This window comes from Bidens hawaiensis, unplaced genomic scaffold (genome assembly GCF_021521415.1).
Source record: "Bidens hawaiensis isolate Kalapana, Puna unplaced genomic scaffold, B.hawaiensis_p1.1 tig00017681_1, whole genome shotgun sequence".
Taxonomy (NCBI): Eukaryota; Viridiplantae; Streptophyta; class Magnoliopsida; order Asterales; family Asteraceae; genus Bidens; species Bidens hawaiensis.
In genome coordinates, this window is record NW_027492671.1 from 136,806 (window position 1) to 156,421 (window position 19,616).

General features: G+C 34.9%; 1 protein-coding gene across 1 annotated transcript; it reads left to right on the forward strand.

Moving 5' to 3' along the window:
* The first annotated feature begins 7,252 nt into the window (after positions 1-7,252).
* On the forward strand, positions 7,253-11,774 carry LOC143554429 (uncharacterized). Its single transcript, XM_077044185.1, has 9 exons — positions 7,253-7,300; positions 8,176-8,292; positions 8,479-8,928; positions 9,033-9,445; positions 9,960-10,059; positions 10,183-10,242; positions 10,952-11,041; positions 11,161-11,280; positions 11,372-11,774. The coding sequence occupies exons 2-9, from the start codon at positions 8,194-8,196 to the stop codon at positions 11,678-11,680; spliced, it is 1,641 nt and encodes a 546-aa protein (XP_076900300.1). The 5' UTR covers positions 7,253-7,300; positions 8,176-8,193; the 3' UTR covers positions 11,681-11,774.
* Positions 11,775-19,616: the final 7,842 nt, after the last annotated feature.

A 19,616-nucleotide genomic window follows, 5' to 3' on the forward strand; every position in this document is an offset into this window, starting at 1 on the left:
CTTTGGTTTTCGGAATCGTTTTGCCAAGGCCCAATTCACAGTTCTCTAGTCCCCTATGGCTACTAACCAAACATGACATACCCCCATGCCCTAAGGAGATGGAGTAAAAACAAATATGGAAATTCTTAATTAATTTTCCAAAAATAGAAATGCAATCTACTAAAGTTTTTAAAAGATTTTAAAAGATTTTTTTAAAGATTTTAAAAATATTTTTGAAAGTAAGACATAGCCTCAGATTTGGTGTGTGCAATAATTACTAAAAATAAAAGATATATTAAGTAATTCCTAAAATAAAGAATAAATCACTACCTAAAATAAAAGATATAATAATAATTAATTTCCTAAAAAAAAAATCTAATGCATATTTTTCATAAAATAAAAGATACAATCAATAATTACCTAAATAAGCTATAAACAATCAAGGAGCACATAAATCAGTTTAGATAGGCACGTATAGGGTTTCTAACATATGACTAGGACAATTTCTAACCACCTATCTTAAACCTTCGGTTCTGATACGAATCTGTCACACCCCAACCTAAGGCGGAAATGCGGGGGCGTGAGCATGATTGCTCATAGCTCGAGGTAACTATCATACAATAATGGTGACAATATCTAATAATTAATTCATTTCGTAAATAACCAAATAATATCCAAAAATAGCAATTTAATTTCCAAACAATAATCCATGACAGAATAGTAATAATCCAAATTATAACTTAAATAAAGTGTTTCTTAAAATGGCCTAGGGTCTCAATCTAGCAATCTAATACTCCAAGTCTTCAGTTTAAACGATAACCTACATGTACGTAGAAAATACAATAGTTTTGTCAACAAATATGTTGAGTTAGCAAGTCATTAGTTTTGCAATGATATATATATATAATATGAAAGATAGCAAAACGTAAACAAAGCGGTAAATAAACCAAACCAGTGAGCAAATAAAGTGTCAAGCGAACCATTGCCAAGAGAATCGGGCGCCGGTTAAAATTAGAAGGTCGTATGATCATACTATAATGAGAATATGGTGGACCTCTCCGAATACGCAAATTAAACAAGTAATCAATTTAGCAACTATGTCTAGCAATTCAAACACAATACCACGTTTGCTAATGTTAATATATGTATAATATGAAATACTGTAAGTATGTATACGCCCCCAACATGTTTGAAAATATGTGAAAACGGGGGAATGACAAAAACTCATCTTAATAATAAGCGAGTTAATAATAATTAAGAAAAAGAATAACGAGTCTTCCGATTAACGTGCCGAACGATGAAAACCAACAGAACCTGAAACTTAACGATATTAAAGTATAAGTAAAAGAGAATCTAATGCTGCTGGAATTAATCCAAACGGATAAGTATAACTCGAGTTATGTCGATTTTAATGTTTAAACGAGTCGAGTCTGACCAGAATCCGAACTTCGAGTCAGAAGTCGGGTTTTGGTCAGAAGCCTTAAAATTTAATTACGAGAAGAAAAGTCTTCTGGACCGAACATTGAATCCGACCAGAAGTATAAGAAAACGAGAAGTCAAAGTTGTTGACTGTTTTACCCTTTATCGGGTTTTAAAGCAATTGACCAGTCAATACCCGTCAATCTTAGAAATTGATTGAAGGTTATCGACTAGAGGATGTTTATGAACGAAAAGTCAGTTTACAACTTACCCGGAAAGTGAACGAATGATGAGATCTATCGAGTCAACGGTCCTTAAGCTTGCAAGGTCAACCGAATGTAAATGGTTCTTCAACGAAAAAACCAAAAACCGGAAGAATTGAGAGAGACAGAGAGGGTGACGGTTGAGAGGTGATGTCTAGGGTTTAGGTAAAGTTTTGTGGCAGATGGTTATGACTTGTTTATATAGAAAAAGCCTATACGAACTAATTATAGGCTTTTTGGTCCGTTTAAGCAAAGAAATATGTTTTAATGAAGGAATCAAGGAATATAATCATAAAGATTCGTTCTTGGGCAGTAATTAACAAGTTAGGACTTGTATCTTGACTATAATACATTTACTTGGCCCTTAATCTACTCAAACGTGCTTAAAATAAACGATTTCATGCCATAAACGAGTTTGGAAACGAGATATAGTTAACAAAAACGTGCAGCTCATCCACGGCCTCACGCGGCGGCGGTCCTAAGGCCGGTCGCGCAGCGCTCCGGCGTCCCTGAAGTCCATATTTCATAAATGGCAGATTTGGTCCCTATACTTTGTTAAATGATCACTTGTAGGATTTGTTTTGTTATACTTAGTGAATAAACAATATAAAGCATAGAGGGCTTAAAGTGAACATGAGGAAACTTAAAAATTCATAAATGTAAAGTATTAATAGATTTTAGGATCCGAATAGCATTCAAACACAGATAAAACAAAATAACCGAATAAGGTAAAAACCCGAAATGTTACATTCGGGTCTGGTGGGTTTTGAAGTTTGGGTCCATCTCGGCCCCGCGTACGTTTTCCGTTCATCGGAGACGAGTTCCACCCTCGCCGGTATTTGGATTCAGTTTCAATCTGTGTTTCACACTTCAGTTTATATTCATGTCCACTTGTATATATGTATACTCACATCTTTATATATATTTGTATATTTATATATCTATATCATGTTTGCTTGTTTAACCATGACCGATTTCTCACACGGTTTGGTCGGTGTTTGTTTATTTGATTCGTTTGGATCTCGTCTAAGACGGGTTCGTTTATGTCTGTTGGGTTCGGCTCGTGTATTCATTTCGTTAATAGATCTAAGATGGAAAGGAGATGAGAAAAGGAAACTAATATTAATTATAAACATACCTTAAATATTAATAGCTAGATCTTGGACAAATGGAATTGGATTGGAATTGGATTTTGGAAGGTTTGTACAAGAGATTTATGGTGTGTGTATGTGTGCCAATGATTGGAAGATGATGAAATGATAAGGATAAGGATTTATGTAGGGTTTTAGGGTTTAAATAAGCTAAGCCTAAAGGCTTTTAGGCCCAAATCATTTTCAAGTCCATTAACCTCTCCTAGTCCTATCCATATTCTACCCATTATTTAATTAATCTAACCGACGCCATACGATACAATAACTAAAATAGTACTCGAAACATTTATTTATTTATTGAAACTAGGGCGTTACAGCAAATTCGTTCGGTTTCCGTTATGTCTGTCACGGTACCGGAACAAAAAAAAACAAACAAAATTTAAGGACCAATACGGTGCCGCCAAGTGGCCCAATTGGCATTTAGCGGCACCAAAGTTTGAAAATATTATATGTAGTAATAATTAGGTTTTATCCCCCGTATTACGGGGGTTGTTTTCACTTTTCGTTTCTAATATTTGTATATATTTTTTGAATTTGAATTTTATTATTTAAGGAATTTAATAATATGATAAAAAGGTTTCACAATTAAATAAGATGTTATAATCTGTTTAAAAGCTATCTGGGTTTGGTGAGACTCATGACCCGCTTATTTTTTTTTACTATAAAATTGTTTCTTAATATAAATAATATCTTTTTTTTAAAAAAATGGATATTAATTTTTTGTATATCCTTATTTTATAGGATTTTCATATCAAATATTTGGTGAGATTAATTTTTAACATAATGAGATGTTATAACCCGTTTAAGGGTTATCTGGGTTTGGTGAGACCCATACCCGTGAATTCAGATTAAATGCATGAGAAGCCACCATTTACAAATAAAACAATGGTGGCTTAAGAAAATGTAGAATGTAACCATAGAGTTTTTAAACGTTTCATTTATATATATTTAAGATTTAAAATAAGATATGATAACCCACGGATAAGCTAATTACCCGATTTATATACAGGTTGGTGGGGGTATTGAAAAGGATGACTATGTGTGGAAAACAAGTTTTAAATTGATTTTGAAGATTTTATTTATTTATTTATTTGTTTTCATTTAATAAGCAAATCTAATCAGTTGACCCATCAATTAAAGGATATATAAGCCATGTATTGTGAGCATGCCACTTCAAATTCTGAGTTTATTTGGGTTTTTGTCCTACCGTGTGTTACGCCAAGTGGTGGCAATACGACTGTCAAGTGGCAGTCGGCGGTATCGGTTCTTAGAGGAATGCCCAAGCAAAACTCTGAAGCCAGTATGAACCCGACAATAACAGTATAATTTAGCCAGAGTGTGACAACATGGCTATTCAAATTTAAAAAGTATAGCGGGCTAACATTATGAAGTCGACGTTAAAAAAACATAAATACAAAATTCACGCGTCTAGTGAATAGTATTTTTTATTCATACTTAATTTGGTTTGATATTTACTTTATTTAATTTATTTACTTTTTAATTAGCTAACAATTTTAAATTGACATGATCATACAGTATCAATAATATTTAAAGTTTCCTTATAATATGGACGAAGCTTTATATATATTAGTGTCGGGATCCAATTTAATAATCTCATATTTTTCTTTACACTTTTTTCTATTTGTGTTTTTTTATATATTGGCTGTTTATTAAATTTTATCTCGCTTTTCATCTTACGATCGACATGTTGCATTAGAGCTCATTAATATATGGACGGAACAATGTGTTAAAATAAAATCATAAATCAATCTTTGTATTCTTATGGTGGAGATCTAGGATCCATAAACTCAACACTATTCGTGAAGAACCCCTATGTCATGGCCATAAGTTGCATCACGTGTGTAAACATCCACATAAATCACAGAGGTGATTACTATGGTGTTTTAAACATCCCCATAATGGAGGCATTGATAGAACTAGTCGTGAATATCGACCACGTGTCAAATGAAGATGTCAATCCATTATAACACTTTATCGTTTGACAAGGAATATGTACATCTTGATGATAATTCCAACGTCAAGACCGGTGGATTTGATGATGATGCGTCGTATCAAGCTATAGATGTTGAAGCACTTAATGTTGGGGGAGCGAGAAAATTGTTAGCGTGAAGGAGAGTAATGAACTAAAGGCAATAAATGATATTGAAATCAATAAATCTCAAAATGATGATGATGACAACGACGACGATGATGATTAAGACATAAAGGTTGAAGTCATAATATTTGAGGTGAGGAAAGATGTTAGCATAATGGAGAGTCATGAAGACGAGACGATAATAAATTATGACACATGAGCTGTTGTCATCAATGGTGTTCTCATGATGGATGCTACTGAAAGACCAACAACATTTAAAATAGATGAAAATGTGGAAATAAAATCCAAGAAGTTGAGGATGAGCTCATCTCAATTCAGAACGAACTACGAGGGATGAATAACCCAGTTATCATATCTGTGTGTGAATCGATGGGAGTGAGGAATACGCATGAAAAACAGTTTTGAGATTTTCATTTAATAAACAAATTACGAGTTATCACAAATTCATGTGGTTGATTAGTAGGCTATCTACTTACTTGTTTATAAAGACATTTGTCGCATACATGGCAGCAGCATGTCTCTCTCAAATGGTCATAATGCCAGCCATCTTTATTGCCTGAGTTCGAATCCTCTTACAATAATGCTGCTCATATTTAAATTAAAAACATAACAACATCTTATAATTTTACAGGTTTTTCTATAAAAGGGTGACTACGTGTACGTGAGACTTCATGAGACCTACCAAAATATTGTTACTCGTCCATGGTAAAAACGAACAAGTGTCACACAATAGTTTGACTACTCACTAAGGAACTAACCACAATAGCCAATGCTTACGAGTGAAACCTACGCCAAATACCAATTTCAATTAAAAACCCACCAAATAAAGATATGATACTCCACTCCCACGTAATCTTAAAAAAACTTGTATATTGCTTTGGTAGATAACTAATGATAATTTATTAAAAATGTGTTTATAAATATTTTAGTAAAGAAACTGTGTATTAATCATAATGACTAATTATAAAAATAATATAGGTAGACAACAGCGAAAGACGTTTTATTGAAACTTGTGACGATCACGTTCCGTTGCTATCTTATAATTAATCATTATGGTTAACTAGTGGTACCGGTGTGCTGCGTCAGGCAGGTTGGTAAAACTCAGGCGCGCCAACAAAACCTTAGCGTTGTTGGTTCCATGCGTTGATGTGGTAAGTCGATGCGAATTCGGTCGGTTTTCATCACGTTTATTACGATACCTCTACAAAAAAAATGTCATTCGAACGAATTTCGCTATGTTCGTTACGATACCGGAATTAAAACAAAACACGATGAGTCCACATGAATTTGGTCGTATTCTGTCACGCTCGTTACGGTACCGGAACAAAAACAAAATTGACATTCGGTTAGTTATCCTTACGTTCGTTGCAATACCAAAATTAAAAGGAAAAAAAATGTCGCAAACAGTAAGGCGTCGCAAAACGGTCCCATGGAGCTTTGTGGCCCCAAAGCTGTCTTTTATACTTATTAATAATAATTGTCGGGTAGAGGTTCATTGCTAAAATCTGGTCACAACAACTAAAAATGGTCGGCCGTGTAAATCTTGTCGCTAAAATCTGGTCTAAGCGACAATCAGAATTTTCTAAAAAAATTTAAAAATAATCATTTAATAAAATAAAAAAAGTTACCAACGATATGCCATCGCTACAGTTTCTAAAAACATATATTCATTAAAATAATTTTGTAATTTCAGCAACGACATGCCGTTAGTATAGGTTGGTGAAAACTTAACAATTTGACGGAGCCCATGCCGACAACATGTTGTCAGTAAAGGCCATCTTCCGGACAACATATATCGTTGCTAAAAATTGCTTTTTTAGAAAAAATGAAATAACTTTAATCTTTATTTATTTTATGTTATGTTGCAAGTGTCCAAATCATGACTAACACCAGAATTAGAAACATAACATGATAAGCTATCTTTCTCTTTCTCATGATTCTTTCATCACGAAAGCTCTTTTTCATCCTAATTATTTAATCACCTCCAAATCCAAACGTCAACATTCACAACCACCGTCCACCGTCAACACCACCCACCAAACACCCTTCCGATCAAAACAACACTACCAACAACATTTTGCTTATTTCATCATCAACTTAACCATATTAATTACTTTCATTTCACAAACCTTCACCATATTATTATCCATATTAATTCACGTACTTCTTTTCTAGTCACGTGGAATATGGCACCTCATGCTCCCACTGCCACCGACACCGCCCGTTAGTGTACGTGTTGCTATCATTTCATGCTTTTGATCATTTTAAGATTGTGTTATAAACTTATATTAATAGTACTATTAATTTCTTGTTATCAGAAGACCAAGAAAGTGAATAGTGGACACCAGAAGAAAGAAGAATTAGAAAGAGAGGTACTACTTGACTAATTCCATTAGCGGTATTAGATTTTAATAATCACAACTTTCGTCTATAGGCCAGGATTAATCCCAACTCGATGAATGTTTATACACAGATAGTCCAGTTTAAACGTATTTTTCTTCCAGTAGTCTCAAACTAAATGAAAAGTAATTCTGTTAGTTTTTGATGATGTGAATTAATATACGTATGGGATTGCTGGAGATATATACCGTATGCATTTCTTGAGTTGGCATTCCATTATAGATACGTCCCGTAAAAATTGGTAACTTTTTTACCTACTGTAAAAATTGGTGACTTTTTTTCTTTTTTTCCCCCTAATTATTTCAAATCAAAGTTTAATGATTTATAAGATGATATTAGTTATTTTTGTAATGATAATTAAGAACACTTCAATTAGTTGACTATAATAAGTTTTAGGGAAAACTCATGAAAATCTTTTACAAAAATGGGCCTATAGTTTTAAGTAAAAGTTGTAAAAGATAAACTTTCTTTTTACAATTTATTATTATTTTTTATTTTTATTTTTTTTTCAGAATTTTCCTCGTTTTCATATGATGTACTCAATAATCAAATGTCATGAAATAGCTTATTTTGCTTTAGTCAATTTGAGTTCTATATATGCATATATAGCTTAGGTTGTGGGCATGATAAAGGTACCCTAGTACTCCTAGTTGCATGTTATATGTTTCTTGACACTATCTACAGACATGTCAATCATTAAAAACTTCTTAACATGCATGCATAAGTCATGGCTCACCATCCCCCATTGATCCCAATATTTGTATGTTTTCAAGAAATAAATACACATGATCTGATGGATTTCGGGTAACTAACCAATTCGATCCATTGACGGGTGCTAATAACCTAGGTATCGACACTTCAAAAAATGCTAGATCACGAAGAAAAAGTTGGGGAGCTTCTTAAACGTACGTATCAACAACAAGACCCGTCTGCTCTTCATATCCCAAAATCCCTTCCTCCAAAGGTACGTTTTTTTCCATTCATTTTAACGCGTTAATTAGACAAAATATATTGTAACCACCTTTACCATAACTAGAAGTTATTTGGTTAAATAACTTAAATCTAATTTGTAGTTATTCATATTGTATTTCTATATATATTTGATTAATAATACACATGTTGAAATCAAACCGTTTGATTTACAATCTAGATGAAGGAGTTATTGACGGAACTAGCCATGGTTGAGAATGAGATAACAAGACTAGAAAGCCAAATCAGTCATCTACAATCTGACTTAGACAAAGAGAAAGAAGCTACAAGGGAATCAAAAATGAAACAAGCGCAATTTCGTCAAATTCCCGAGGGATTGTTAGCTCCGAAGACACCACTACCGTTACCAAAAGATAGAGGATACGACGACAAATTGTCGTTTGAAACAAAGGCATTACATTTCATTAGTAAAGCTATTAAGGGTGATTATAATCTTAGAGACTCCACTTCACAAGAGAAATCAAGAACTAAAAACGTCACGTTTTTCGAACAAAAAGAAAACCGTGATAACAGTGGGGATCTGGGGGTTTGTGATAGAACCCCGAGAAGAAGTGGTATTCTAAAACCACCCTCACCTGCAAGAGATACAAGACATGTTACTACTCCTAAGGTATATATGCTATTATATTCTTTTATAATTTAAAAGTACATAAATACTAAACAAATGAGTATTACTGATATCCTGTAAAACTATTGCTTTCTGTCTATTTTTAGAGAGAACGCAACGTAACACACTCTTCGGATCCGGCTTCGAGCCAATCTGAAGAAGAGAACATTGCAAAGTGGTCACCAAACAAGCTTTCCGAAAACATTATGAAATGTTTGATCTTCATTTTCACAAGGCTCCTGAGGATGTCAAGAACAATAGAGCTAGAGAAATCAGGACCGGTTTCGCGATCAGCCAACTTTTCGTTGAGCTTCAGGGCTGAACCATGCTTGAACTCAAAGGCAAGCTTGTTGCTTCAAAAGGAGTCTAGGCAGCAAGACCCTTATGGGATCTTTAACCAAGAAGATTCAATTCCTAGAGACATTGGGTGCTACAAGAACTTGGTTAGGTTTACATCTACTTCTTTGGACCCTAAATGCATTTCAAGTTCAAGTTACATTCCTTTGCTACAAAAGTTGAGGTACTTTACATTATTTTTAGCCACAGGACCAATGAATTGATGAGTTACATGGTGTGTTAAAAACAGTGTTTTAAAAACCGGTTCTTACCGGCCGGTTGAACCTGCAATACCGGGTCTTGCATATCAGGCCGGTATTTTGAGCCTGGTATCTTTGAGCGGTTTTCCTAGAACATTGAACCAACAATTTTCTCTAAAATACCGGTTTAAACCGGAAACCGCTTTTAAGCCCAAGAGATTTTTGATTTTTTGCGGCTCATATTTTTAAAAAATTACTTTTAACCTAGTGAGTAACATTGAAACGAGTAGACTTTCGGATTATTTTTTGAAAATTGAGTGCTTTTGTATTACTTTATTTTTATGATCGAATTAACTTTTGGATTATATTTTGTTATGAATTATATACTTTTGAATTATTTTTGAGTTGAAGTTACATTTACATTTTGTTACAATATTTTAGCCACATGACCCATACATTGGTGAGTTACATGATGTATTAATTATTATGTACTTGCAGGGCTTACATGAATGGGCTGCAAAAGGTGGACTTGATGTTTTTGACTTCACAACAGAAGCTGGCATTCTGGATCAACATGTACAATGCTTGTGTCATGCAAGTAAGTTCATCCACTTCTCATTTCATCATCTAACTAATGCTTTTAGGCCTGCATTTTGACTGTCTTAAAGAATCATTAGTGTCCAATGTTCTTTTATCTCAAATTAAATACTTGAAATTTCAGGGTTTTCTTCAGTATGGAGTTCCTTCTAGTCCTGACAAACTACATACACTAATGAACAAGGTTGGCCATTATTCTTATGAATTTTTGAGTAACAAGTAAAGTTACTGTCTTCCGGACGGAAGCAGGAGCGCTATTTAAGGGCGCTCTATTTTTCGGGGTTTAACTTGGTTTAGTTTTCAGGTTTTAAACAACAAAGAAGTATTATACCTGAAAGAGTTTTATTTCACTAAAACTCGCGCTAACTTTAATACTTTGTGTGCCTTTCAAAAATCCTATACAAAAAATGTGTGTGATCATATTCTCACTGTTATAATTTTAACCAAAATCGTGCCCTTTTAAAAAAAATTTAGGTACAAGTACTTTTGGTCCTGTCGGTGCTTAAAACAATTTTGTCTCTCCACATTACTATATACCTCTAGAAAATATGCGCTCCAGGCGCACCTTCGTAAAAATATCGGATTCATTATGGTCCCATCCCTCCCCCGTGATACTCCAACCACCCCAGGAATTGGATATCTTTTAAACAAATTTATTATTGCTGGTTTTATTTAAATTTTCAAATTGAAGTTAGGTGTATTTTTTCTCAAGTTTGACTAAAAAAAGACTCAATTTATTTGGCAAAAGTTTATAATCTGATTTTAGAACTTTAGTTGAATCGCTTTTCGGGCGAAACTGGTTCGAATAGCTAGGAAACAATCTACCTCACTAGACATTTTTATTGTTCTAAAAGCAATTTTAAATAACTTAGACAAATCTGAATGTGAACCAGGCATCCCTAAAGATAGGCGACCACACGATAAGTGCACAAGCTATAGAACACATCATATTGAGAAAGCGCGAAGCCTCGATGATAAACAAGGTAAACACGCTTAATTTTTGTTATGCTAAAATCTGCATGCTAAAGTTGATACATTAATTATAAGTCCACATCATATAAATTTGAATTCGTAGTTTAATAATTTATCATCTGGTCAATAGATCTATGGTAAGCCAGAAAGAGATGACAAAGATGCAATATTTCGCAAACTTCATGGGCTCGACTCAACAGACCCGAATGTCACATTCGCACTATGTTGTGGCACACGCTCTTCTCCCGCGGTAAATGAACCTTTGCTAAAATCTTACATTAATGTTCATTAATCATTAATAACTTTTCTAGTAATTGTATCCTAACATGTTTGGAATAAAGATAAGAGTGTATACAGGTGATGGGGTTGTGAATGAGTTAGAAAGAGCAAAGCTAGAGTACCTACAAGCTTCAATAGTTGTAACAAGTGCCAAGAAAATTGGGCTACCAGAGCTTTTGCTTAGAAACATGCATGATTTTGCTCAAGATTTGGAAAGATTGGTGGAATGGTTGTGCCAAGAATTGCCTACTTCTGGTTCATTAAGGAAGTCAATGGTGGAATGCTTTAGAGGAGTTAGTAACGCAAAGGTTTCATCTATTGTAGAGAAGCTACCATATGAGTTTGAGTTCCAATATTTGTTGCCAATGTAGGCAATCACAAATTCCTTTGTATATTTTTGTGTAAATAAATAATAAATAAATGTATAATAAGACATGATGTGTAACATCTCAGTTTTTGATATATTGTTTGAAGAATATTTATTAAAGTTATTGTTAATTTCCATTTGGTAAGCATTGTTAATTCATTCAAACTCTTCACTTTAGTAATTTCGAACATATATGATTAATAGAAGGATGACTATACGTGTTGTTGATAGCCAAATTGACCTAGAGTGGAACTTGCTGTTAAATAGGGGTGCAAACGAGTCGAGCCGAGCCCGAGCTCGACTAGGCTCGAGCTCGGCTCGTTTAATTTACACAGAGCTCGAGCTCGATCTCGGCTTATTTCGAGCTATATTTTCAAAGCTCGAGCTCGGCTCATTTACTATTTATTAATTATTTTTTTATATAATTATCATTATTTTTATACATTTTTTTCTATTATAATTTTATGCATATAATAATAATAATATAATATATATTATTTAGTTATTTTTATTTATTTTTTCATAACATTATATATATTAATTAATAATTAAATATATATTTTAAAAAGTTATATAAATGACATGTTCATTTAGGCTCGCGGGTCGGCTCGAGCTCGATAAGTGAAGCTCAGGCTCGAGTTTGTTTATTAAACGGGTTTACTTTTATGCTCAAGCTCGGGCTCGATTCAGCTAGGCTCGATCGAGCTTTTTAACGAGCCAATCTCGAGTAGCTCGGTTCGCTTGCACCCCTACTATTAAATGTGATACGAGGCCGATTGTTGTTGGCTGGGGGCGGGGGGGGGGGGGGGTTTAAGGGTCAGTGACCATTTATGTAGGCCACCACGTTCCCGCCATGTCCCCATAACGCTACCCCCTCCGCCTCTTCAAGCGTTAACCCCTTACCGCTCCTTAACGCTCCGTTAACCCTTCCGGCATGGTATTTAGCACCTCTCGCTTTTGCTGACTTGGACTGGTGGCGCCCCCGACGTTAGTTCCCAATATCGACCTGAGTATCACTTAGCAATTTAATGCTTTTGAATGCGAAAAATTCCTATTTCATCGTTTACTAATTGTTAAAAAAGAGAGATTGATTAAACAAATTAAGTATCAGAAGCTAAAGTAAATACTAAAAGATAGAAATATCAATGCTGTCTAATTAAAATAAATTTTATTAAACATTGAAGTAAAAAAAAAGTACATAAGACAACAATATATCGTGTCACCTTTAAGCATTTGACTATCAAATTTAGCTTGCAAAAACTTTGAAAAATCATAAGACAAAAATGGCAAATAGTATCACATCAATTTCGTACTCCCTTGATGGGTCGAAATGTAGAATTAACTATTAAGGATGGGAGGGGCCGGGCCGGGCCGGGCCGGACTAAGCATGTTTTTTTCTCCATCTATATAAAATATCAACCCCTCAAAACTAATCCTATGATTTTGCTATTGTTATTGCTATAACATTAATTATCGTTAAAAAATAGTTTATATAATTCGTTAGGGCCTAAGGGTCTTTTTTTCGTCTCGTATAGGACAGTTCAATCCATAGAATTGGCTCTATAGTTGCAAATGAGATCATAACTAATATTTATCTTAGCTTTAAGGTAGGGGTGTTTAGATTTCGATTCGCATTCGAAACATTCAAAATTCGATTCGAATTCGATTATTAAGATTCGAATTCGATTTTAAAGAATTTGAATTCGGTTTTAAAGAATTCGAATTCGATTCGATTCGTATTCGATTCGAAATTCGAATTCAAATTGTATATACATATATGTATATATAATTATTATTTTTTTTATTTGTGTCAAATTCATAAATAATAAATGTCTAAACCCAATATGCCATATTATTGTTTCCTAGCCTATACTAATATGGGCGTTATTTACTCTCATTTTGAGTATTTTAAATTTTATACTATTTGTAGTTTATAGTATAAACTCTATAAAATAATACACTTTGGACCACCAAAATTTATTAATTAAAAGAGTTATTAATTAATCGATAAATTAATAATTATTAATTTATATATTAATTAATATTTTATTAATTTATAGTAGAATACTTAGTTTACAAACACCTTTCAAGCTTTCACTTAATTATTGTATACAATGCATGTATATCAAATGAACGGCCCAATTTGAAAGAAACCTTCAATCTCCCACCTTATTATGCTTCTTGTGTTCAATGTATCACTTTTTGGACATTAAAAATATTTTCTATATAAATACAAGATCAAAATAGGCTAACACAAACAAATCATACACACAACATGGCTTCCCATCTTAAAGGTGTGAAAAAAACAACATTGAACAATTTCTTGTTGAGCTATGAGAAAACAAGTTCTACAATGGAGCCCCCTTCGCGAAACGAAGTTATTAAAGCGGCAATCACATTAAACAATTTCTTGTTGAGCTATGAGAAAACAACACCAGAAGTTCTTACCATGCTAAGGAAAATTAGAGACGAGATTCAAGGGGAAATTGATTTTAACAAAAAACAAAAGACAATTGAGTCATTTTTCATGAAACCTTCATAAATCATTCATGTAATATGCTATATATAAGGAATTATTAATTTATATTTTATATGGGGTCTAAAGAAATTATCAAAAATGTATTATCTTATAATTTTAGCGAATTATTAATTTAGCACCCTATCCCCGAGTCGGGATCGGCAAAAAATATTATTGTCACACCCCGACAAATGAAGGCGGAAACGTCGAGGCGCGACATGATTGCTCATTGCACAACGACACTATAAAGTTACAATATTTAAACAACTCATTTAAATCCATATCATCATAAATAACACAACAATTGTTCATACAAAATGCCAAATAGATAGATAAACAAATAACTTGTTCTTTTATTTTCTAATATCCTAAAGCCAAGATAATAAGTTTCTTCAAGTAATCCAATCAAGCTAACATCAAACCTGTAACATTGCATAAAATAGAGTTTGTCAACACGAAGGTTGGTGAGCAATTTTCATAGTTTTGGACAATAAGTATATAGTATGAAATCCACAACTAGTATATGAAAACAATAAATAATAGCAACAATTTAGATAATAAAACCGTCAATAAGAATACATTGACGAACCGTCAATAATAATACATTGACGACAATAATGAAATCGTCAATAAGAATACATTGACGAAACCTTTCTATATGGGGATACCATATATACTCCGAATTAACGTATGATCATACTTTGATGAGGCTACCCGCCTTAGCATTCAAGAATTTGCACATAATCATGTAAAGCATATAACACCAAATCGAGCATTTATTTAAGTAAACATATACAATACGTGTTGTGGTTTAAGACTCAAGTATAAATCATTTGAATTTGAATAAGTATGCAATGCCACCTCCAAAACGAAAGATGGAAAACGGGGGGATGAAAAAGTACTCACATTAACAAGTAACTTGAAAGATAGTGTCGTGAATAATCGGAGAGATCGGTTTAATGAGCAAGACCTATATTAAACGGGTCTTGTGTTAGTAGGTAGTCTTGGAATGGTTTAAAATAAAATACATGACAAATAAAGTAAATAAATAAAGTTTAGGATTTAAAATGTAAATATTTGAGAAATTAAAGAAACGAGTTTTGTAAAATAAGTTTACTCGAAACCGTGTCTCGGTATTCTATTCATTAGTTTTTTTCTTTTTTTTTACTCAACCTATGTTAAGTAATAATGTGGGTTAAAATTCGATATTGCAAAACCCTTGGTTATAAGAATACCAAAATGAGGTTTAAACGAGTGTTCGGGTTTGTCAGTTCGAGACTTGATAATTGACCAAGCTCACAGTTAACTTCCCAAAATAATAAATGTTATGAGATAACTCAATAAAATCAAAATAGACTTAACCAAGTATGTAGTTCTATTGTGAAGAACCTTAACGTTCGTTAAGCGAGTATACGACCTTATCGGTTCGAACTTGTTATGAGATCAAGTTGGTTACCGACATACCAAGTATGTTTAGAAATTAACTGAAATTGATTTAAAATATAATCTTGAAGAAAAATATGAGTTTTGGTGGCTAAAAACACACTTGTGTGTCTTAAGCGAGTGAACTCAGTTTAGTTCGGTTTTTGGTTCGGTCCTTGACTCGGAATAAGACCGATGATGGTTACCACATATCCAATTACCATGAAACTTGTAAAATAACTTATAAATAATAATACTCGAGTTTTACATTCAAAAAGTTAACAATAAAGCTTTTAAACAAAAGTTCGGTTTTTTGGTTCGGTCCTTGACTCGGAATAAGACTGAGGATGGTTACCACATACCCAATTACCATGGAACTTGTAAAATAACTTATAAATAATAATACTCAAGTTTTACATTCAAAAAGTTAACAATAATGCTTTTAAACAAAAGTTCGGTTTTTGGTTCGGTTCTCAACTCAGGATGAAACCGAGGCTAGTCACCACATACCCAATACCATGGAACTTGACAAATATGAACAATAAACTAAAATATGTAGAAGTTAAGCAAGTATAACAAGTTATATGGTTAGATTTGTTAAATATATAAACAAGGACTACAAAGTCCTCCATGTAACCTTGCCTTACTAGCCCGACATTTCAACCGGCCGAGACCGGAGAAATTAAAGACCGAAGGTAAACAAGGAGTGTATATTATATATATGTTGTAACATCAAGCTTTAAGTAGTGAGAAGTTAGTTAAAATGAAAGATTAGCTTATGAAGAACAACCTTAGAATTCAAGAATTTGAGAGAGAAATAAAGAAATGAGCAAGCACAAATTAAGAAGATGGGTGTGTATATATAGGGTAAGTTGAATGGGTCTTTCATAAAGGGTGTTTCATGAAAATGGGTTGGTTATAGACCCAAGAAAGCACAAACTACAAATGGGTCATTCAAGTCTCCATTTTGGTAGTTTTAGTCCCTGGAGTTCGTTTTGAGCGTTTTTGGAGAATTTTAAGAACCAAAAATGATGTTTTTTTTATCCAACAACTATAAAACAAATACTTAACATACAATTCATCATTTTGATAATATCGAAATGTTCGGGATACAAAACGGGTCGGATTTACATTAAGAATACAAGTATAAAATAACCCGAAATTGACAAATGTCACAGTATCCCCTACTTTAGGAAATTTCATCCCGAAATTAAGATGATGTAAATAAATATGGATATTTCTCCTTCATCGAGTCTTCTCGTTCCCATGCAAACTCCGCGCCACGCCGTGATTACCATCGAACTTTAACTAACTTAATGCGACTTCGCTTGGTTTTCTTTTCATTGCGGTCCATGATTTCAACGGGTTGTTCAACCATAATGATTGATTCATTGACTTGTACTTCGTCGAGAGGTATATGGAGACTACCTTCGGCTAAGCACTTCTTGAGATTTGAAACATGAACGGTCGGATGAACACCGGTGAGTTCTTCCGGTAGTTCGAGTCAGTAGGCTACTTTTCCGACTCGCTCAAGAATCTTGAATGGGCCTACGAAATGGGGAGCTAGTTTTCCTTTCTTTCCAAAACGAACAACTCCTTTCCAAGGGGATACCTTGAGAAGGACGAGATCGTCGCCATTGAATTCGATCGGTTTTCGCCGTTTGTCAGCGTAGCTCTTTTGACGACTTCTAGCGGCCAGTAGGTTCTGGCGAATTTGGTCGATACGGCGGTGGCTTCTTGGACCATTTCGGGTCTGGTAATTTGAGCTTCACCGATTTCGTTCCAACTAATCGGGGAACGACATTTGCGATCGTAGAGAGCTTCGAAAGGAGGCATACCGATGCTAGAATGGAAACTGTTATTGTAAGAGAATTCAATGTAAGGAATGTGAGAATCCCAATTCCCACCGAAATCGAGTACACACGCTCGAAGCATGTCCTCAAGTGTTTAAATCGTACGATCGGATTGTCCATCCGTTTGAGGATGATAAGCGGTGCAAAGATCAAGACGAGTTCCCAAGGTTTCTTGAAGTGATCGCCAAAATGAGACGTGAATCGAGCATCGTGATCGGAGATGATAGTCAAAGGTAAACCGTGGCGACACACGATTTCGCGAACGTAGATTTGGGCAAGTTGCTCAACGGAGTATCTTTCTCGAATTGGAATAAAGTGAGCGGACTTGGTTAATCGATCAATAATCACCCAAATGCTATCGTTGCCTTTTTGTGTAGTGGGTAGTTTCATTATAAAGTCCATAGCAATGTCTTCCCATTTCCATATGGGGATTGGTGGTTGCTCGAGTAACCCAAAGGATTTTTGATGTTCGGCTTTGACTTTAGAGCAAGTAAGACATTTCGAAACGTACGTTGCTACGTCTTTCTTTATACCCGGCCACCAAAAGGTCGAACGAAGATCGAAATACATTTTATCCGCACCGGGATGAATATAATATCGTGACTTGTGAGCTTCATCGAGTATGCAAGTATGAAGGTCATCGCGATCGGGAACCCATAAACGATTGAGATAATACAATAAGCCATCGGGTTTTGTTTCGAGTTGAAGCTCGGCTCCACATGACATTTCGTCGTACATGTTGCCTTCGTCAACGGTAGTACGTTGGGCTTGATAGATTTTGGCTTGGAGATCGGTTTGAACGGTGACGCTAAGAAGCAAGACGGATTTGACATTAACCTTTCGACTAAGGGCATTGGCCACGACATTCTCTTTACCGGGATGGTAGCGAATTTCGCAATCGTAGTCACTAAGTAACTCAGCCCATCTTCGTTGTCTCATGTTGAGATCTTTTTGGTCAAAAATGTGTTGAAGGCTTTTGTGATCGGTAAAAACCACACATTTCGTTTCGTAAAGGTAATGTCTCCAAATTTTGAGTGCGAAAACGACGGCACCAAGTTCAAGATCGTGAGTCGTGTAGTTCTTCTCGTTGACCTTGAGTTGCCTTGAAGCATACGCGATAACTTGACCTCGTTGCATGAGAACGCAACCGAGACCTTGATGAGAAGCATCGCAAAATACTACAAAGTCGTCGTTTCCATCGGGAAGGGTTAGAACGGGAGCATTGCAAAGCATGTGTTTAAAAGTATTAAATGCTTCTTCTTGTTTGGATCCCCATTCATAAGGCTGTCCTTTGTGAGTTAGGGAAGTGAGGGGTAAGGAGATCTTGGAAAAATTTTGGATGAAACGCCGATAATATCCGGCCAAACCGAGGAAAGATCGAATTTCCGTGGGTGTAGTCGGAGTCTTCCAATCTTTGACGGCTTCGATTTTTGCGGGATCAACATGAATACCCTTGTCGTTGACGATGTGTCCCAAAAATTGAACTTCCTCTAGCCAAAATTCACATTTTGAGAATTTGGCGTAAAGTCGTTCTTTTCTTAAGACTTCGAGAATGGAACGCAAGTGATGCTCATGCTCGGCTTTGGATTTAGAGAAGATGAGAATGTCATCAATAAAGACAATAACGAATTTATCTAGAAACGGTTTGCAAACGCGGTTCATGAGATCCATAAATACCGCGGGTGCATTGGTTAACCCGAAGGGCAAAATTCGAAATGTCCATATCGAGTACGGAATGCGGTTTTTGGAATGTCTTCTTCGCGAACACGCAACTGATGATATCCCGATCGAAGATCGATTTTGGAGAAACACGTTGCGCCTTGGAGTTGATCGAAGAGGTCGTCGATTCGTGGCAAAGGATAATGATTTTTGATAGTAAGTTTATTGAGTTCACGATAATCGATGCACATGCGAAATGAGCCATCTTTCTTTTTCACGAAGAGGACGGGAGCGCCCCAAGGAGAGGAGCTTGGACGAATAAAGCCTTTGTCGGAAAGTTCTTCGAGTTGGTTTGATAACTCTTGCATTTCCGACGGGGCTAAACGGTAAGGAGCCTTGGCCACTGGCATTGCGCCGGGCACAAGATCGATTCGGAATTCAACCGGACGAATGGGTGGAAGACCGGTAACATCATCTGGAAAGACGTC